Consider the following 22,469-nt stretch of genomic DNA (forward strand, 5'->3'; position numbering starts at 1 on the left):
CCCATCTCTTCTTCCACAGTGGAAGCCAGGGCAGCTGGGAAAGAAGACAGATTCTATAGTCTGTGATGGCAGCAAGCTAAAGGTGGCAGTGGTGGTAGGGTGACTTTGGAGCTGCTGGTACTTTATGGATTGGGTTGGCATACAATATGAGGGAGATTTGCTACCCCGATCCCTGGTTTAGTAGGCAAGATGTTTGTCTGTTTGAGCAGCAATTTGTGGAGTGCTTTAGCATGGTGATACTATAGTCAATTTGGTTGTCTTCTCTCCTCATATCCCACAGGAGTCTTAACTGTTTTGTCAGGATTTTTTTCTTCCAAGATGATTGTGTTTTCATTTTCTTCTCTCATGGGGTAGCCAGAATTTCTAGTTATAATTCTTGTTTTAGGGTATCAGGATTGACCTGTATGTACACTACCATCAGGAAAGTCAAATTAGTCCTTCTTGATTTAACATTTGAATAATAATTAAGCAGAAAAATCACAAGGAACTATAAGTCCAACATGAAACTTTGAATTATTAACTTTTAATTATTAAGTGCTAATCACAAAGGCTGCTGTAAAATTCCCCAAAGTAAAAGGTAACACAGCATGCCAACTGACAGCTCTATCCTGTGAGATCCTGATGGCACACCAGTATACTCAGTCATCTCTTTCAAGAATCCTCAAGGGAGGGAATCCCTGGGTGGCTCAGGGGTTTAGTGCCTGCCTTTGGCCCAGGGCATCATCCTGGAGTCCCTGGATCAAGTCCCACATCAGACTCCCTGTATGGGGTCTGCTTCTCCCCCTGCCTGTGTCTCTGCCTCTCTCTCTCTCTCTCTGTGTCTTTCATGAATAAATAAATACAGTCTTAAAAAAAAAAAAAAGAATCCTCAAGGGATAAAAGGCTATTATTACCTGGAGGTCCTTCCTCCTACCTATTTCTTTCGAGGAGAGTGATTTGTGGTGAAGGAATAAGAGGAATGTGAAAGTGGAATTGTGATTTTTTTTTTTTTATATGAGAATGAGGAGAAGAGAGTTTGGGTTTTGGCTCCTTAATAATTTGATGAAATTAAGGCTTATCTTTCTTTCTGCTGCTTTCCATTCCTCTTTTTTCTTGTTTTTTCCCCATGAGAAAAGCTGTTCTAAAATGCTTTGGGATCCTTTGGGTTATAAGGAGTTTCTAAGTTAGGAAAAATTACTAAATTATTTAAAACAAAACAAAATACAACCAAACACTCTTTCAAATCTCTATATGGAGCTATAGGGCCTATGCAGTGTGAGTCATCAGAGAACCTGTTGGCACTGTCCAGTTTATGAGCAAGCTGTCTGTGGACTGTCTGGAATCTTGGCAAAGTAACATATGTATATAAAAGTTAAATGATTAAATTTGTTTCAGAAACATGCAGAATGACTGCAGGGAGCCTTCTGTTTAGTGGTATAAAGCAAAAAATTTCTTTGGTCTTTTTTCTTTTGATATGTCCTGCCTGCCTTATCCTGAACTACCTAACTCACTAAGATATATATTTTCCATTAGCCATTCTTTTAGCCCCATATCCACAGCTAAATCTCTCAGAATAACATTGAGGTTGGTGAACCATGAGTCTGGTTGCCTTCGCAAGGCATTTCTGTACTAGTAAAAGCAGAAAACACCTCATAAGACTGCTGCACAATCATTCCCATAGTGTGATATGCTAATTCTTAAGAATGTTGCTAACACTGCACTTTGTTTCATATGATTGAATTTAGAACTTTCACTCAATTGGTTGAAGGCTTCAAACTGGCAGTAATAACAGTCTTTTGAGTTGTTGCATAAGTAGAGCAGTGATGGAATTCATATGGCAGGCGACAGTTGCTCATTCAAGTTCTAGAAGAAATCGCTATCAGCCACAGTGGTTGAAAAACAAAAGGAAAGTAGCCCAGCTGTTCACTTTTTAATAGTATATCTTTCCTCTGTATTTTAAGCTTTATTTTTTTTTATATTTTTTTAATTTTTATTTATTTATGATAGTCACAGAGAGAGAGAGAGAGAGAGGCAGAGACACAGGCAGAGGGAGAAGCAGGCTCCATGCACCGGGAGCCCGACGTGGGATTCGATCCCGGGTCTCCAGGATCGCGCCCTGGGCCAAAGGCAGGCGCCAAACCGCTGCGCCACCCAGGGATCCCTTTCCTCTGTATTTTAAATGAAAACAGAGCTCAGTCATTAAATGAAGATATAAATATTAATCTCATCATTGTTAATAATCCCGAAAAACAGACCTCACACATTTATGTGGTTTTTTTTTATGTCCATCTTACTGTGTCCAAGTAAAATCAAGAAAATTCCCCAGTGCCTCCCCAGCTAGTTAGCTTTCAGTCTGGATCTCCCTTTACTCAGGGAGATCTCTCTCTCCCTTTACTTACTGAGTAACTCTCCGTATCTCCTGTAATGAGTCTCAGAGTTTAGTAAGGATTTAATCGGTCATATTTGGCCACACAGTGTTAAAGAAAATGTAAATCCCAGAAGTCCAGAAAGTCTTTGCAGATATAATTTAAGCATACAAATTCTTTGCTGTAATATGCATTAGTAGTTAAGCCAACTTACTGTCATTCTGTGCTTTTAATATAGAACAGAATTTCGGTCAAGTCAGTTAAGTGATGATAGGATATCAGAGTTTTCAGATAGCCAGAGTCACTACTCTTCAGTTTGAATATTTATTGAATATTTTGAAAAGATAAAAGCTCTTTATTGTTGTATTGCCTATGGTAAACAATATGAATAAGATTTACTTTGGGTTTATATCTTATGTCTCCTTATATCTGGTATATTTGAGAATATATCTTTGGCTCACTGAAATTGGGAACTTTGATATTTTTTTTCAAAGAATATAATATTTTGTCAAATAATCTCTTTCCTGACCAAACTCTAGCTAGCTTTTTGAGAATTATTTAACAGGATTGATTCCAGGGTAAAGAACTAAACATTTTTTGAGAATTACTATGTGTTAGGCATTGTGTCAGCTCTCTCCATATAATATCTTATCCTTAAAATACTCGAGGAGTAAGATCCTATAATTAATCCCATTTTACAGATAATAAGGTGTTATTATCAGAGCCATTTTCCAGATGAAGAAATTTGGGTGAAGTTAAATATAATTTACCCAAGATCATACCACTGTTAAGTGATTTTTCAACACAGAGTTTTTGTCATTACAAAGCCCATACTCATAATCACTATGCACTACAGTCAAGGTACTGTATGAATAGGCATTTGCTTTACCATACTTGTTTGATGTTTCTCCCTTGTTCCAGCCTCAGGTAGGGCCATGAGTCTCAGCAGTGGGCACAGTCTTTGGAAAGGCTCTTGAGTGTGATGGTATTTACCAGCTATAGCCATTCAAGGCAACCTCTAGGAAGGGAATTAAAACCTCATTCTACCCCTCTGTACCTATTTGAGGGAAGCCTAGACCTATGTGAATATTAAGGAAATCTCCTTAGGAGTCTTGGGATCAGAAAGCAGACAACTTTTTAGCTTCAGAATTGCCATAGTGTTACTAATAATCCCCTCCTCTTCCTACCTGAAATTTAAGTTTCAGGTAGTGATGTCTTATTATTGGCAACTTTTCCCAACTGGCAACTGGCAACCCTACTCCAAACTTCTTTACCTTGGCCATTCTGGCTATATGAGTTCTGTCTTAGAAGATTTTCCCCTCCTAAGTTCTGTTTCTCTCACAAATCAGAGTGATATAGTCACTGAGTAGCAACCGAAGAAAGAAGACAGCAAATGCAGAAGATGTCTCATGGACTAGGATTCCAAATCTTTTCTACCCTTGAAACATTTTTCATTATAGCAGAACCTATTCATTCACGGTAGGTATTAAGATCTTTCTATTGAGTCTACTGATGATTAATAATTCAAATTGCCTAATTCTAGGGCTAGTGTCTCTGTCTTATGGCACATGGAATGATAACAGAGTATTGCTTTTAAATGGGGTTGTTATGGATTGAACAGCAGGGAAGAGGGCTTTTCTAGAGATACTTGCTTGCACCTGTAGATATCCTCTCTGTCAAAGAGCTATCTGTGCTATGGGCAGAGGGCTCTAAGTGTACTAACAAGCCTATTGACTCTTCCCTGCCTTTAGCAAAGAGAATGACCTTATAAAACAGAATTAGCAACAAGAGAAGGTAGTCTTGAAAATAAGTCTCTGAAATAATAATGGTCCTATCAGTTCAAGTTGAACCAGGCAGTCATTCGTGTAATACCTAGGCTAGTTTGCTCTGATGCTCTCCAAATGCATAGTGCTGACTTTTGTGTGACTTATACACATACATAAAACATTCTCTTGCTGGAATGTTAATGCAGTGCTGTTTTTTTTTTTTTTCTTTTCAATACTAAATAAAGTCTTATTAGAATGGCAGGGCACTCCTGATTGATCAAAAGGGAACATACTTAAATGCTTTGAGATATATATATATATATTCCAGAAAGCAGAATGTAATAAAAGTAATGCAGTAAATACTAGAGTCTGTCTAATCCTGGCCCTTTTATTTAGCTTTATTACCTTTGAGAAATTCACTTAGCTTCTCTAGTTTATTTGTTCTGTAAAATGAGACAATTTAGGTAAATCTGTTTCCCAAACTCTGAACCTACATATTTTAATAAAATAATCTGTAGTAATCTGTATGAAATAATTTCAGACAGTTTCCTTATTGATAAAAGATTAAAATAAACATTGAATTGCATAGTTGAGAAAGTTACTTCTTTTTCAGTCTTTCTGAGCATGTCAGACAAATTCTCAGTTTGGTATCAAGGTATCTTTAATACTTCTTTAACATTGGATAATTGTTTTGGGGGTGGAGATGGGTAGGAACACGTACTGGGAATCTTCCATTCTTCAAGAGTTCCTATAGAAATTAATTCCATTCCTTCAAGGAGAAAGTACTAAAGTGTTTTTTTGCTCCTTTCTGTCCACCTCATTTCCCTTCTACTTGGAAGGAAAATAGTGTACAACTGGCGAGTTTAGGAGGAGGAACTGAACGTGTGAGGCACAGAGCTTTCTGGCTTCTCTCAGAAGGCATGCTCCTCCTCCTTCCCGTATAGTAGGCCTTGGTTAACAAACTCTGCATAGGGCTGGGTGGGAACTGTTGGAAAACCCATAAGGCCCAAAATCCAAAACAAAAAACTACATTCTCTAGTTCATCCTTATTGGTGATCAAGCTGGTATTATGATGGCCATTTTATTCTTCGCTTTCATTTTGTTTCAAACTCATAGGAGATGTAAGGAAAAAAAGCAATTATACCCCTTTAACATCACTGATAATCTCCTTTTTTTTTTTAAAGATTTTATTTATTTACTCATGAGAGGCAGAGACATAGGCAGAGGGAAAAGCAGGCTCCCTGTGGGGAGGCTGAGGCGGAACTGGACCCTGGGATCATGACTTGAGCCAAAGGCAGAAACTCAACCACTAAGCTACCCAAGTGCCCCAGTAATCTCCTTTTTAAATAGAAATCTAGCTTGGGCTCAGAATCCTTCACAGGGAATAGTGTCTACATTGTTTCAATGAAGTTATTTTTCTATTTGCCATCTATAAAATAAATTCGTATGTTTTAAAAGTGAATTTTTAAAACTTTAAACAGTACAGATAGTATATGGATATGGTAAAAATTATAACGTTCATTACATTAGTGACTAAAGTTTAGAAAACACTGAACAAGATTATAGATCTGTTCCAAATTTTAATCTTTTTGCTTATGTATGTCAGTAGAATAAAAAATACATAGGTGGTCAACCAAGTTAAAAAAGGACCTTCTAACATAGCATATATAATGTTATTTTCATTTATTCTAAAATATATCATTATTGAAGAAGCTAAACTTTATTTTTTGTACAAATGAAAATGATATTGATATGAAAATGATAAATTCTTAATATTTTACTAGGAAGTTGAGTATTGATATCATTTTGATAATAAGTTTTTTGGTGATGGCATTTTGTTTTATTTTGTTTATTTTTCTTTCACTGAAAGTGGTCAGTTCTAGGAGAGGTTTTTGAACTAGAAATCTTGAAGGTAAGGACCATGTTATCACTGTATACTCTGCGTCATATAGTATTTGACCTATAACAGTGTTCAACAAATATTTGAACAACTGAATAAATGAATGAATGAACAATGAACCAACAAAAGCAAACTAAATTCTCTGTCTTGAAGGTATAGGCATAGTTTTCATTTCTATCTGAAAGCTGTCAATAGGACTAGCTGTAAGAAAGCTAAGGCCTTGAGGCAATCAGTGTAATACTTATCTAAGTGAAATGCTCTAGTTACACAGAGAATAACCTTGTTAGGAAGAAATCACAAAAGGAAGCCCTCTTAATTTTGCTTTTGTTTATGGTCATATAGAAGAGCTAGATTTTTTCCTTTCTTTTTTTATAAAAAACTGTTTTCGCTTCCTTTTTTTCTCTATTATTCATGTACTACATCTCTTATCGTGTCCATGTCAAAGAAGTCATCCCAATTTCCCTTGCCTTAGGGAGATTATTAGAGCTTAATTTAAAATGTAGCTCACTCTTTCCCTATAATTACAGTTTCTCATCGGATAAAGTTACCCACTTTTTTCTTAACTGGTACCCTAGATGAATTGCAATACTGGTGGTAAATTTTTTTATTTCCATTTATTCATGCAACAAATACCATGTTTCAGGGGCTTTGTTCTAAGAATCCTCAAATGAGTTTTACATATCAGAGAGAGAGAATATTAACCAGACGGTTTTAATTTTTAGTTAGGCCAACTGACTTTCTAATAATCATGCCGTTGGTTTGAGTGATTACTTTCCCAGATCATGTAATTTGCTTTAAGACATTTTGTATATTTGAAAAAAAAAAACAAAAAACAAAAAAACAAACAGAATTTGAGGACTATGTTCCATTCTAGTGAATACATCTTAAATGTATTCTAGGTTTATTCTCTGCAAGTACATTCTTTCTTAAATGGTCCAGTGATGAACTGTGATTCTAATTCATTATACACATTGACAACATCTTAAGTGGAGTTATTTTGTATGTTCAGGTTAATATTTTCTGTTACTGAAATTTTAATTCAGTACATTTTATATTTGTGAAATTTCTCTGCCTGGTATCTTTGTGTCTTCTAGTTATTACTATGTGGTCTTCGATATGTAAAGTAAACTCTAAAGTTACTGGCTTATCCCATTTTGGGATGTTCATTTCATTGCATTATAAAATTGGTAGAACCATAGTAACATTAATGATATATAGAAGTTGGATTCTGAAGCTAATCATCATCTACAAAAATTAGCATCTAATCTGTTCTAACTACATTAATATCCATGTAAACAATCAACATAGATTATATTGATATCATAATTGAAAATATAATGGATAATTTGGCCAAGAAAAAAAAGACGAGAATTATCTCTTTTTTTCTTTAAAAGATATAACTGCTTGGCTTATAATTAAAATCTTTAGGTATCTCTAATATCATTGTGCTCTAGCATGAAAGTAATACAAGAGTCATTTGCTATAATGACAATCTAGAAGTTTTGAGAACACTTTATTGTCTAGTTCAAAAACAAAAACAAGGGAATCCCTGGGTGGCTCAGCGGTTTAGCGCCTGCCTTTGGCCCAGGGCGCAATCCTGGAGTCCCGGGATGGAGTCCCACGTCGGGCTCCCGGCATGGAGCCTGCTTCTCCCTCCTCCTGTGTCTCTGCCTCTCTCTCTCTCTCTCTCTCTCTCTCTCTCTCTCTATGTCTATCATAAATCTTTAAAAAAAAGTACAAAAAAGCAGAACTTTCTGCTTTGGCTGTGTTCACTAGCAATATGATTGATTATTCTCTGATTAGATTCTTTGAGTGCCAGATGCATCCTTATCTAGGGTATGAGGTATTGATATGGCAGCATGTTATGAACGGGAAAAAAAATGCCATGGACTTGAGAGGCAGACCAACCCAAATGTGAAAGTTGGCTCTGTCACTTCTGTCCTAGTACCTTGAGCAAGTTACTTAAGTGCCTCTGTAAAGTGAGAATTATAATACTGCCTTAGAGTTGCTATGAGGATGAAAGCATCCAGAGTGAGTTCTTCTTAAATGGTAAATGTATGAGGAATCCAGCATGGTGATGATATATTTTGATATTCTTTCAGGTGAAGTAAAGGACAAAAATGTTCAGGTGGTTGAGCTCCCCATTGTAGACAGTCTTCATCCTCGTCCACCATATTTACCCCTGGCTGTACCAGAAGACCTTGCAGATCGGCTTGTACGAGTCCATGGTGATCCTGCAGTGTGGTGGGTGTCCCAGTTTGTCAAATACTTGATCCGCCCACAACCCTGGCTAGAAAAGGAAATAGAAGAGGCTACCAAGAAGCTTGGCTTCAAACATCCAGTTATTGGGTAAGAATCTGATTTGTTCCTCATAAAGTGATATGTAGTAGCAGAGATATATGTATACTTCACAATATATTGTAAACTTTATATCATAAAGTTTCATAAATTTTCAGAGCCCCATCCAAAAACAGATGTTCCACAGTTCACCTTAGGTCACAGGGAGATCATTCTTACTTTGTTCACTTAGAACAGCTAAGTCATCATACTTTGTTACCCTCATTCACTTATTTATTCATTCAACAAATATATTAAACTGATGCTTCTAAAATTAGCTATCTCTTCTGGGGAAGCTAGCAAAATTTTATTTTATTGAGAGTATTTTGGATGTTATACATGATTCTTGTCTTACCCTTAACAAGACCATGAGATAAAGCTGTCACATTTATAGCTTTTCTGTTGCTCTTTTTGTTAGGCTTCATTAATTACCACTGGTGATTATTTTGCATTTTTTGATGTTCTGTTTTCTTTTTTGTCCTGGAAGCTATTTTGAAAATAAGAGGAGTATATATAATGTAAGATAATGTTAAAATTATTATTTAAATTCTTTCTTGGCCCACTTCTCATATACATATATGATCAGTCTCATGTTTATGTTCAGGGAAGATAGATATATCAGGAAATCCTAGGACTGAGAAGAATCCAAAGGAGCATCTTGCTCACAAATACGTGTTCCTGTACACATACATTAAAAAGTTATGGAAAGAGGAATTTTCCTAGGTCCTAGGGCCAGATTTCATACCTTGGGAAAATTGTCTTTGTTTAATGGAAATAATACTGTACCTAGACTAAGTGACCTGGACAGTACCTCTGGCTTTTCCCTAAATCTGGACCAAGTAACTTATTAATGATATTGGGCTTTGATTTTTCCATCTGTAAAATAGTGAAGCTAATACCTAAAAGTGATGTGACAAGGAGTATAAAAGGATTTTAGTTAAGTGAAAAAAATATACTGTAAAGTATTGTTACGTTTCAGAGAGACTGATGCTAAAATAATTCCTGAAAATAGACTTGTAGGCTAGGCGGCTGTGACATTCTGTAGCTTATACTGTTTGTAATAAAGTCAGCTATTGATTAATATTAATACATGTGTTGATTCATTCACTTATTTGCAGAACATTTATTGAATACCTGCTACTGTGGGGGACAGAGATTAATTTTTTTTTAAATAGCTTCTTCTAGCTTACTACAGGCAATTGGAAAAGAGACATACGGCTAACATTATATGTGTAAAATACCCTGCGAATAGTATAAAAAGTTTTATGAGAGATCAGAGAAAGAGAAATGTACTTCCATCTAGATCAGGAAAGTCTTCATAGCTTCAGTGTTTGAACAGGATCTTGAAAGACAACAGTATAGTAATTAAATTACCAAAATAACTTTATGTTCTCTCATTGATCCTATAACACAGTCCTGTGAAGTGGGTAGAGATAACTATTTTACAGGTGAGGAAACTAAAGGAAGAAAATCTCTGCCCAAAGTTCCAAACAAAACCGGGGCTTTGAGATCCCTGGGTGGCGCAGTGGTTTGGCGCCTGCCTTTGGCCCAGGGCACGATCCTGGAGACCCTGGATCGAATCCCACGTCGGGCTCCCAGTGCATGGAGCCTGCTTCTCCCTCTGCCTATGTCTCTGCCTCTCTCTCTCTCTCTCTCTCTCTCTCTCTGTGTGTGACTATCATAAATAAATAAAAATTTAAAAAAATTAAAAAAACAAAAACAAAAACAAAAAAACAAAAAAAAAACAAAACCGGGGCTTAGACCATCTTAACTTTGCTTGGAAGCTTTCTTGCAGTTATGTATACCAGAAAGCTGTCCTAATTGTCCATGGGCCATCCATCATATTAAGAGTTGGCCAAATATAGAAAATTGAAATACCACAGACAATTAAGTTATTTGTACATTGAGGTGGTGTGCTGTAATGAAAGAGCACACTAAAATTCAAGAATCTGGGGGTACCATCTAACTTCTACCACTAAGAAATAATCTGACTTTGGGTGATGTACTTGATCATTCTGGGTCTTCATTGATTGCCACTCTTCTTTGTTTAAAACTGAAGAAACTAAGGTGATATCTAAGGTTTCTATTCACATGGTACTAAACAATTAGATTTTTGTGTGGACCCAGAATTCATTCATTTATTTATTGTGTTTGGTGCTATTAGAAATAAATAAAATTTGATTCTCTGCCCGAGGGCAGCCCAGGTGGCTCAGCAGTTTAGCGCCACCTTTAGCCCAGGGTGTGATCCTAGAGACCCGGGATCTAGTCCCACGTCAGGCTCCCTGCATGGAGCCTGCTTCTCCCTCTGCTTGTGTCTGTGCCTCTCTCTCTCTCTCAATCTCTGTGTCTCTCATGAATAAATAAATACAATCTTAAAAAAAAAGAAAAAAAAGATTCCCTGCCCGGAAAGAGCTTGGTATCTAATATAGATAACCCTGGAAGAATGCCATGTTAGGACTACTGACCCCCCATGCAGTTTAAAATCCATGTATAAATTTTGTACTTTATTTTTTTTTAATTTTTTAATTTTATTTAGATAGTCATACAGAGAGAGAGAGAGAGAGGCAGAGACATAGGCAGAGGGAGAAGCAGGCTCCATGCACCAGGAGCCTGACGTGGGATTCGATCCTGGGTCTCCAGGATCGCGCCCTAGGCCAAAGGCAGGCGCCAAACCGCTGCGCCACCCAGGGATCCCAAAATCCATGTATAAATTTTGACTCCTCCCAAACTTAACTACTAATACCCTGATGTTGGCTGGAAGCCTTACCAATAGCATAAACAGTCGATTCACATATATTTTGTATGCTATATGTATTATATACTGTATTCTTACAATAAAGAAAGCTAGAGAAAAGAATGTGCTATTAGAAAATCATAAGGAAGAGAAAATATATTTACAGTATTGAACTGTAAAAAATCTGTATATAAGTGGACCCATATAGTTCACACCCATGTTGTTGAAGGGGCAACTGTTGTGAAAGTCAGGCAAGTACACAAAGAACTTTAACTTTTGTGATGACTAGGTTGAATGTATGTGAGAGAAACCAGCTTCCCTTTGCCTTATGTTGTCTTTTTGTTCGCTGATAATGTCTTCAGAGGCATCAGTTTCCTTAACTCTCTAATGAAAGACTTACATTACATTAAAATGACTTCAAATATCCTTCACAGGCCTAACGTTCTGATCCTTCCATAAAGACTCCATTATGCTCCTCTCTAATTTCAGGGGTATTTGGAGAATTGAGAAAATTGATTGGTAGTACTCTGCCACTACCTCTGCTTCTTTGTCATTACAGCTTTTGTTTGTTTTTGTTTTTATTTTCATTTTCATATCTCCCACCCCACATCTTCCCTTGGGTCTTAGTCTACATATGTAGAGAAGCTACCGATCCCTTATTTATTTGTTTGTTTGTTTGTTTGTTTTTAAAGATTTTATTTATTTGAGAGAGCGTGAGTGAGCATGCATGGGTGGGAGCAGGGCAGAGGCAGAGGGAGAAACAGACCTCCCTGCTGAGCAGAAGGCCCCAAATCAGAGCTCTATCCCAGGACCCTGAGATCATGGCCTGAGCCACCCAGGCACCCCCTGATCCCTATTTTAAATGTTAGAGCTAAAGAAAGTGTATGGTGAAGCCAGAGTATCAAATAGTGCTTCTTCTCATGAAGCTTTTCATTGAAATTCAGTGCAATTGTTCTTTCTGGCCCACTTCATCTCTAAGGAGCACAGTGAATAATTCCAATTTCCTGAGAGAAGCAGTGATTAAGAATGATGTGGGAAGGGCAGCCCTGGTGGCGCAGCGGTTTAGCGCCACCTACAGCCCAGGGCGTGATCCTGGAGACCCTGGATCAGGTCCCACGTCAGGCTCTCTGTATGATGCCTGCTTCTCTCTCTGCCTGTGTCTCTGCCTCTCTCTCTCTGTCTCTATGAATAAATAAATAAAATCTTAAAAATAAAAAGAATGATGTGGGAAGAAAGAATGATAGGTGTTCATATGATGGTATTCACATCTGGAACTTAGTCTGGAATGCAAAGGAAATAATACCTATAAAGACAACAGATTAACTACCATGAGAATAGACACTGCCCCTCCCCGCTCCAGATTCACAAAAAAAGCCAGCTTTTGGCTTGACCTAAGGCATGCCCATGTTTTATAACCTAAGGGGAAACAAATCTACTTTTTTTCCCAGTTTTGAATAGTGGTTTGGTAATTTGGTAGGGAGGGATGCAGAAGGGTAAATTGAAGGAGAGCTTTAATTTATGAAAATAAACTCTGACCATTATTATTTTCATTTATAATCACTTTGAAAGCACTAAGATGGGAGGAGAGTACTGTGGAAGTCAAAACATTTAGTGCAGAACAGTGTAAATCCTTGTTTCCAATTTTATGGTTTTAGGGCTTTTTAAAAATAGGACAGATGAGATCAATATCTGCTTGTGTTTGATAGAGTGAAAAACAGCGAAAGAAAATTCATTATGCATACAACAAAAGGGCTAGAACATCTCCATGAACTTAAAATAGTAAGAATTCTTAAAAGATTTACCTGCCTTGATTGTGGTATAGGAAGAATCCATGCAGGTCTGTGTTTTCCTCAGACAACTTTAAATTCTACAAGCTGGCAATTAGAGTAACTATCCAGGGTATCATGAAGACAAGAAAAATTGGTACCAAAATGTTGCAAAAAATATATTTAATATTCTGTAATAACAGCTGTGAATCTTGGTATTATTTGTTGTCAAAAATCTTAAAAAGTTGCATCCAGTTTTTTCTGGAAGGCTGGTTGGTATTTTGCTGTGTATATGGAATATAAAACTCTGGAATCTTCATTTTTTCTACCATTATTCTTAGATATACCAATTACTTTCTTTATAAGAAAGCATTCTTCAAAAGCTTATTTTCTAATTCTCCTTGTATTGTGTTAACATGCACATATATTTAGAATATATGTATTTGAATTTTTAATATTTTATTTTTTCTAATGGCAAAACTGAAAGAGAAATTGGCTTAAAATGTCTGTGATGCCACCATAAATAAAGGTATAAAATTCAGTATTAAAAGCACCAAGTGGATCAGAACATTGTCGGCAGAATCTGACTTTCTCCTTCTGCCCCCCAGAGTCCATGTCAGACGTACAGACAAAGTAGGAACAGAAGCAGCTTTCCATCCCATTGAGGAATACATGGTACACGTTGAAGAACATTTTCAGCTTCTCGCTCGAAGAATGCAAGTGGATAAAAGAAGAGTGTATTTGGCTACGGATGACCCTTCTTTATTAAAGGAGGCAAAAACAAAGTGAGTTAGATGAACACTAGTGATTCTAGACTGGGATTCTTTTCGGTTGAAAGGAATCCTTAATTCCCATGACTTATGATTCTTATTATATAATATTACTACTGATTATTGGGAGTTTTTAAAATTCAAACAACTGTGTACTTGGGTGACTATTAATATAATCAAAGCATATTTGAGGTGCCAGCAAAGTATATATTTCATTCTGAAGTCTCTTCCCTTGGTGTGTGGGCAGCTGCCATCTTGCTATGTACTCCCATGGCCTCTTTGAGAGCAAGCTTTCTGGTGTCTCTTCCTATCAGGGCATTAATTCCATCACAAGGGGCCCATTTTCATGCCTCCATTTAATCCTAATCATCTCCCAAAGGCCTCATCTCCAAATACTATCACATTGGGAGTTACAGCTCAAAAATAGGAATTCTAGGGGGACACAAACATTCAGTCCACAACACTAACCAACTGTTTAGGACTACTAGCAATAAAACACACCAAGTGCTTACCTTTTTTGCTCTTACTATCTTCACTAGCAATTATGGGCAAGTGAAACATATGTAAAATATAAATTTTCATTTCATAAATATTTCTGGAACCTGGAAATTAAAGAAAAGTAAAGAATCAGAAGATGAGTTTTATAAGTGGAGAAATAAGAACTGCTAGTATGTATTGAACAGTAATCATTTATGGAGCATACCTATATTTTAGGCATTGTGTGAGATACTTGGTATTCCATGATACACAAGATCCTCTGCTCTCAAGGAATTCCTAATCTAGTGGGAGAACAGGCAATTACTCTACAGTTACTGTAGAGTAGCTACTGTAGAGTTTTAACATAGGGTATTCAAAAAACACATAAAGCTCACTGATCCCAATTGGGAGTTTATCACAGGATCTGAGTGAACCTAGAATTGGCCTTTACTTACTATTAATAAAAGATATATTAAATGTGTGAAAGTAGGGAATGAAAGAGAAGAATCTGTAGTCTTAGCTTTGCTCATACACCATTAACTCCAGATCATCCCTAAATCCCTAAGTGTCCTTCTGCTCTGACTTAGTGTTTAGCACTTGCTTACCTCTGTCTCCCTCACTGGATTATAAGCACCTTAGACACAGTACCTACCTAGCTCAGTGCCCAATAATTATTAAATTATGTTTATTTCAATCCCATCAGCTTGAAAACATTTTATTCACTGCTAATCATTTAAGCTATTTGTTTAATTAATTTTCTTGGTCATTTTTTATGTCACAAATAGGACTTGGGAAGAAAAACAAATTTAAAGTGAAGACTGTAATGCAAATGTTTATTCAAATCACTGGGTAATAATTTAAATCCTATTTCTCCCTTTAAGAATTCAAACTAACCTGATATAAATTGCGTTTTTTAAGGCTCCCTCTATCAAGTATTCTCTCTCACACACACACACTTTCACTGTCTTGCACACACATACACACAAAGGACCATGAAATTCATCAGCCAAGTTATATGCTTATAGTTAGGGATTAAATGAATATTTGGGCACAAAACACAATACAAAATTTTCACAAATACTTTTCCAGTTTGATATCCAGACCTATTAGATAGAAACAAATTAGAAATAGTTCACCATACTCCTTCATTTTAAAATACCAGACTGAATTTGTAGCTTGTTTGAAAAACAAAATTAAAATATTAATCTTATCTACTCTTATACTTGTTCTTGAAGCATCACAAGGTTTTTTCCTGTTTTTCTTTTTTCCCTGACTAGCAAAATAATTCATGCTCATTAGAAAATATGGAAGTTGATAAGTATATAGGCAAGGAAAAAATACTACCCACAACCTATTACTCAGTGGTAACAATTACTTAAATGTTGACATATTCCCTTTAGTCATTTATATAGTTACCCATTTTAGTAGTTGATCATATTCTATATAATTTGAACTCTTTTTTACTTAATACAGCAATGGATCCATTTTCTCAGGTCCCTAAAAAATTATTATCTTAAATGTCCCTTTTTAATGACTACATATCTTCTGCAATTGCTTACTTGCTCATTTTCCCAATATTTGTAGTTAGGTTATTTCCTTAAGCTAGACTTCTGGATTTGGAAATATTTAGGTAAAAAGATATGAACATCTTACAACTTTGATCCATAGTGCCCCATGATATTTTTATAGCAAGCAACCTTTATAGTACTGTTGATAGCAGAATCTACTAAGATTGTAGGAATAGTAAAACTTGAATTTCCTTTCTGTGGTCAGTAACTCAGTAACTTACAGTAAAGAGCCAGTAACTCTTCTCCACAGTAGTCCAGGAGGAAGGTTTTTTTCATATTCTGTTATAAATGTAGTAGCAGCATTTTATGCATTGTTTTTCCTCTTTGGAAATCCTTTAACTTTAATTTTCTGAGTCTTTGTTTTTTAAGATTGATTGATTGATTGATCGATTGATTTAATTTGAGAGAGTACAAGCAGGAGGACAGAGAGGGAGGTAGAGAGAATCTCAAGCAGGCTCTGAACTGAGATCATGACCTGAGCCAAAACCAAGAGGCAGATGCTTAACCAACTGCAACCACGGAGGCACCTCAATTTTATGAATCATTTTGAAAATTTTCCCAAGAACTTAAATGCTGTTTCTCTCCTTCAGTATTTTACCTAGATGTTTTTCTGCTCTGAATTAACTCTGCTTTAGACCTGTCAGGATTCGTTTTGATACCTAAGCAAACCATAAAACCTCTGTCATTGTTTTAGGTGACCAAAAACATGAGTTAGTCTCTCATCAAGGTATATAGTATCCAGGATGATTATGAGACTTTTGTGCTTCAAGAGGGTGAAGTGCTGAAGAAGTAAATGATGCATAGGATTCACACAGAGAAGAATCCATTTTCTGGGTAGCTTATCTTTTCTAAAAGTGGTCAAGATTAGCTTTATATATTCGGCTTTTGTGTGAAAATGAGTAGATAATGCTTTGCTACTTGGTATTATATCTCAGGTTTCTTTAGATTAAGACTGAGTTCATCTGTGAGATTTTCACACCTGTTTCCCACTGATTATGGCAGCCATTGATAATGTGTAGATGTCTCTCTTAGGCAGATCACTGTTAGAGAGTTTAAATTGCAGAATCATTGGCCAAGAAGTAAGAACTCTTAAAGTTGTCTATCCAATATCATATTCTAAGACGTGGAGATTGGGAACAGGGGTGAAGTAGGAGAAGAAACAGTCTTTAAAAATCTCTTAGAATAGGGATCCCTGGGTGGCGCAGCGGTTTGGCACCTGCCTTTGGCCCAGGGCGCGATCCTGGAGACCCGGGATCGAATCCCACATTGGGCTCCCGGTGCATGGAGCCTGCTTCTCCCTCTGCCTCTCTCTCTCTCTCTCTCTCTGTTACTATCATAAATAAATAAAAATTTAAAAAAATAAAAAAATAAAAATAAAAATCTCTTAGAATATATATTTATGTACTTAGTTTGCTTTTTATCAAAAATGCTGGATGAGCACTCCTAAAATTTAGTTTCATTTAAATGAACAGAGGCAAGAAAAATTTGTTTCGAAGTTTTTGTAAAGTGTTTGCCCTGCGAAATAAAGACTCAGAAATAACGAGTGATGAATTTTTTCAATGTTTTATTGAACTATAATATGCTACACACAGTTACAGGGCACTAGAAATAAAAAGAGAAATAAAAAGATAATATGTGGCTTCTTATTTAAAGGAGTATCCAACTGGTAGGCATATACATGTAACAAGTATTGCAGTATAGTTAGATGAATGCCCTGTAGGAGTTTTATACCAGGTACAGTGAAATCATGAAGAGGAGTATCTCCCTCAGTCTGGAGAAAGACTTCAGAAAAGACAATGTGTTGTTAGTTTATAACTTTAAGTTAGCCCTTTGTGAGTGATGCAAAAATAAATTTTTATAAGGTAGAAGAAGAAAAAAATATATTTTATCATTGCTAATCTCTACAATGTCACAGTAAAAGAAATCCTCTGCTGACATACTTGTGGGCAGAAGACAAAGAAGCATGTTTGTGCAGAAATTTCCATGCTTATAATTGGAGAGGCAAAATCTCCCTTTTCCATTATTTACATTGTTTCTGTTTGTTTTCTTTCCCAAACTCAGGTATCCTTCATCAAGCAGTCTCAGATAAGGCCTGTGGAACTTAAGCGTTCTTTTGGTTTGGTTCCAGGGAGGGATCTTTAAATTACGAAGGGCATTAATGTTAGTGTCACTTCTCAGTAAAAAGATCACTCTTTTCTTTTCACTGAGCACGTAAACCACACTGACAGAGTTAGTCTTTATTCAAGTATAAAACCTGTGTTTTAATGATTTGCTCTGTCCTCTGTCCCCCAGCCTTTTCATACTTATTTGTTGCTGTTTCTGCCCCATGCCTGGGTGTGCAGCTTCACAAGAATCACATTAAAAGTCTTTTTGGTGGTTTTCTTTTTAAAATAAATGTGACATTTCCTTTGTCTCCCTGATTTGGGGCTTAGGAGGGCAAAATGTCAAAAATAATGAGGCCGAATGGTTCTGAGCACTGAATACCAGTCTGAAACAGTGCTCTGAGACTTTGCCATCCCAGTCATTATTAGAGGCAATGAGAGAAAGCTCCTCGGTGGCTGTGAAATGAAGAGAATCTGAAGCAGCTGTTAGGGAATTAGGACAAAGTCCCAGACATGGGTAGCACTCACTTATTCATGTATTTACCTACTCAGCATTGCGTGGGGCACTAGGTGTTGTGAGGCAAAGAAAAATCAAGTCCAGTCCCAACCTTAGGAGAATACTATGTGGGAGACAGACATGTAAACAGACTCCTAATGGTTCAGGGTTTACAGATAGGCACTTTTACCCTCTCACCAGATGTTAATAGATTCTCTGTTATATTCCCAATTCTTTTCTAGTTACTGAGAATAATACAGTGAACAAAGCAGATGAAATGCCTCTTTATATAGCTTACATTCCAGCTAGGGATGATGGAGGTGGGGAATGGATACAGGCAGTAAATAATAGTCAAAATATATATTATGTCAGATGATAATAAAAGTCATGAAATTAAGTAAGTAAAAAAGATAGAAATTTCTGAAGTCCTCACTAATAAGACTTTATTACAGCAGAGATCTAAAGGAAGTAAGGAATAAAACCAGGTGGACATCTGCAAAAGAATGTTTAACAATCACAGCTAATACGTAATGAGCATTTACTACATGTCAGATGCTCTCCTAACCACTTTACTTTGCTTATGTATTTAATTCCTACAGAATTATGTAAAACAGGTACAATTATTATCCAATTTTTGTATAATTCTCTAAGTTTTCAACTCAACTCTAAAGATTTACCTCATGCACTAAGAAAATCTATTCACTGTATACTAGAGTATAATTAAACCTCTTAATTCACAGTAGAATCATTTGAACATATGGTGGACTTTTTAAAGATATCTTGTTTTAATACTTTTAAACACATATCCTATCTCAAGACTATTGAAATATTACTTGGTGGACATCTGTAAAGAATTTGCTTTCATAAATTTATTAGACTGATTTTCTTTTTTTTTTTTTTTTAAGATTTTTATTTATTCATGAGAGACAGAGAGAGAGAGGCAGAGACACAGGCAGAGGGAGAAGCAGGCTCCATGCAGGGAGCCTGACATGGGACTCAATCCCCGGTCTCCAGGATCACACCCTGGGCTGAAGGCGGTACGAAACCGCTGAGCCACCCAGGCTGCCCTAGACTGATTTTCCATTACTGCTGTTGGCTAAGACAGTGTTTTGAGGATGGGGTTTAGGGGAAACCAGTCTGAATTATCTCAAATTCTAGGTTAAAAATGTAAATGAAATTTAACCGTGATATTTCTATTCTAAGGGAAAAGTTTAGTGACCAAATGGGAAAGCAGTTTAAAAAACCTCTTTGTCACTCGTTACAAAAAAAATAAGGAACCTTCAACTCCTATGAATTGAGAAGGGACATTTTGATGCATGTATTGTGCATATTATGTGACATGCCAATAACATGTAATATTTAGGACATTCCAGAATGGTTTCTACTCCACTGACAGATTCAAAGATGCTTCATCGAATCTATTAAATACCACAGTTAAAGCTCTGCTTACTATTAAAAAGAACTTTGGTCAAAGGAGCAGGTCTGCTTCCCGGTGGTAAGATACTAACTCCTGATAGAATATTGTGATTTCAGTGACTATGTACAAATTTATTTCTTTTTTTTATAGGTACCCCACTTATGAATTTATTAGTGATAACTCTATCTCTTGGTCAGCTGGACTACACAATCGATACACAGAAAATTCACTTCGGGGTGTGATCCTGGATATACACTTTCTCTCCCAGGCAGACTTCCTAGTGTGTACTTTTTCATCCCAGGTAAGCGATAGTAGGGCATGTTTAAATAGCCAATATTTTTTTTTGGTCATGTTGAGCTCAGGAAGTTCTTAGGGGGTGTGTGTGTATATATATATCTGTATCTGTGTCTGTGTTTAATGTTCAGGTGCAATTTTCCTAATATTTGGGAATGATCTCTTTTGTGAAAGAATAGGAAGATTCCATACCTCCTCCCAAAAAGTTAGGTATTCAAGTATAGTTGCTTACAAGCAATTGTTCACAGCATTTAACCAAATAGCAAGTAAAAAAGCTTACTTATTAATACTTTATGAATTTGCAGGGGTACCTGGGTGGCTTAGTCAGTTAAGCTTCTGACTCTTGGTTTCAGCTCAGGTCATGATCTCAGGGTCATGAGATCGAGCCCCGTGTAGGGCTCAGTGCAAGGTCTACGCAGAATTCTCTCTCCTCTTCCTTTGCCCCTCCCCCTGCTGGCTCTCCCTCTCTCTCCTTTAAAAATAAATAAATAAAATCTTTAAAAAAAAATATTTCCTGATTTTGCCATCACTATGCAACCAGAATCCGTCCACTCCTACACATTGATGCACTGATGCTGAGAGGCTTAAATGGTGAGCATTGTGTCTCATTGATTACTTTATAGAAAATAAAGTATAAATGTAATTCTTTTTCAAGTCCTATTACATTTCTACCAAGCAAAAAACTATACATTAAATTTAAGCAATACCATATTACAATCATTCTTTGAGTTTAATTGTTGCAGATAATTGTATATTATGGGCTTGGTGTATTTGTTTCTATGAGTGGTCCAATCAGCCTTGTATACACAATGGAATATCAGCATAGAAATATTTATTGTTGGTTTTATTCTGACCTCATTTATGTGCATATTATTGGTTAGTTCATTCAACAATCTGTTAAATGACTATTTGTGCTCAGAATTATATTAGGTGCAGAGAGGATTTCCAGGGAGATTGAAGATACAGATCTTACCCTGGCCCAGAATCTAGTGAGCAAAATACTCACGTGAAGTAACTGGAGAGTAATTACCAAGAAATATAGATCATGTAAGATAAATTTTTTCCTAAATGCCTAGAAGAAGTAGAGAAAAGGAAATGTGAAAAGGAAGGCTGCACCATTTTCATGAGAATATACTTCAGAGAATATAAAGAAATGAACTTTTTTTATTTTGTGACAATGTACATTGTCACAATGGGATGGTGATATGATTATTATAAAGATACCTACCCCAGCAAAGGCTATGAGTTTCTTCAATATAGAATGAGAACTTCCTACCCAGAACAGAAGTCACATAGCAACAGTCCTAGTCAGAACAGAAAATTTCCTTGGCCTTCCAAGTTCCCATGAAGGGATCCACTGCTGATGTTTTCTTCCTAAATGGGATAAGGATCCTTTCTTTGAGAAGCTCCCTTTTCTATTCTCATAGTGGGTAGATGGGAGGAATCGCAACTTTTTCTCTCTTAACTGAGAATCTGGCTATATGCCCACCTGATCAACAGGTACAAATGACTAGTAACAACCTCCACAAATTTTTGAATGCTTATTGTTTGAATGAATGAATCAGAGTCATTCATTAATTGCAAGACTTAATTTCCTAGATATGCCACCTTCTTTGTAGGTCTAGATGTTAGGCCTGTCTAAAGTCTATTCCTGTAGTCCAGGGTTTCTCAGCCTAGGCATTTTTAGAATTATAGGCAGGTACTTTGTTGTGAGATGCTGTCCTGTGCATTGTAGGGTACTCAGCAGCTCCCCTGGCCAGTAGCACCCCACCTCAAGTTGTGACAACTGAAAATGTCTTCAGATATTGCCAAATATCCCACAGCAGTGGGGAGGACAAAATCGCCTTTGTTGAGAATCGCTGCTGTAGTCATAAAGCTTGAAAGTTAAATAAATATATACATGTCTAAACATTTAGCAGCCTTACATGTAGGCAGACATTGAGACTTACAGGGATGTTCTCTATTTTGCTTTCCTTCTTCCAGCCCTCCTTAATAATACCATTAGGTTTATTCTAGAAAGAAAATCCTTTTTTATTTTTTCTTTTCAAGGATGTGCTATAGAATTTTTGATTCTTATAACCTCATGACTCTAATTTTGATCCAGAAATCAGGAATTCTGTTACTTTATGGTAGTAGAAATCTGTACAAGCTTGAGGGGCATATTGTTCATACTACTTTGTTCTATTTTGTGCATAATATCAACCTCAGCATGTTTTCCATACCTCAGGGTCAGAGAATTCATTCATATGAAGAAAGAGTGGTGCTGAGAGGATGTTTTATCTCCAAAGGAATGAGATTTATGCCTATATATTATATTATTCCTAAAAACTCTTGATAAGTCAAAGTTCATCCAAAATAACTTTTGTTCATTTGAACAAAGCAAAACTCAAACTAATATCTTGTATCCCAAAGTAGACTTGAATACCTCAAAAAATTTTATGTGAGAGTTCAGAATAAAAGTTTAACAGTAAAAATACCTTATATTTATATATTGAAT

General features: G+C 36.3%; 1 protein-coding gene across 1 annotated transcript in view; it reads left to right on the plus strand.

The window, feature by feature from the left end:
- Positions 1-22,469, plus strand: part of FUT8 (fucosyltransferase 8) — a 147,663-nt gene that overhangs the window by 117,102 nt on the left and 8,092 nt on the right. Inside the window, 3 exon segments of the mRNA NM_001005262.2 lie at positions 8,114-8,360; positions 13,457-13,633; positions 19,829-19,979. Of these exon segments, the coding sequence (NP_001005262.2) occupies positions 8,114-8,360; positions 13,457-13,633; positions 19,829-19,979 (575 nt within the window).

Source organism: Canis lupus, chromosome 8 (assembly GCF_011100685.1).
Source record: "Canis lupus familiaris isolate Mischka breed German Shepherd chromosome 8, alternate assembly UU_Cfam_GSD_1.0, whole genome shotgun sequence".
NCBI lineage: Eukaryota > Metazoa > Chordata > Mammalia > Carnivora > Canidae > Canis > Canis lupus.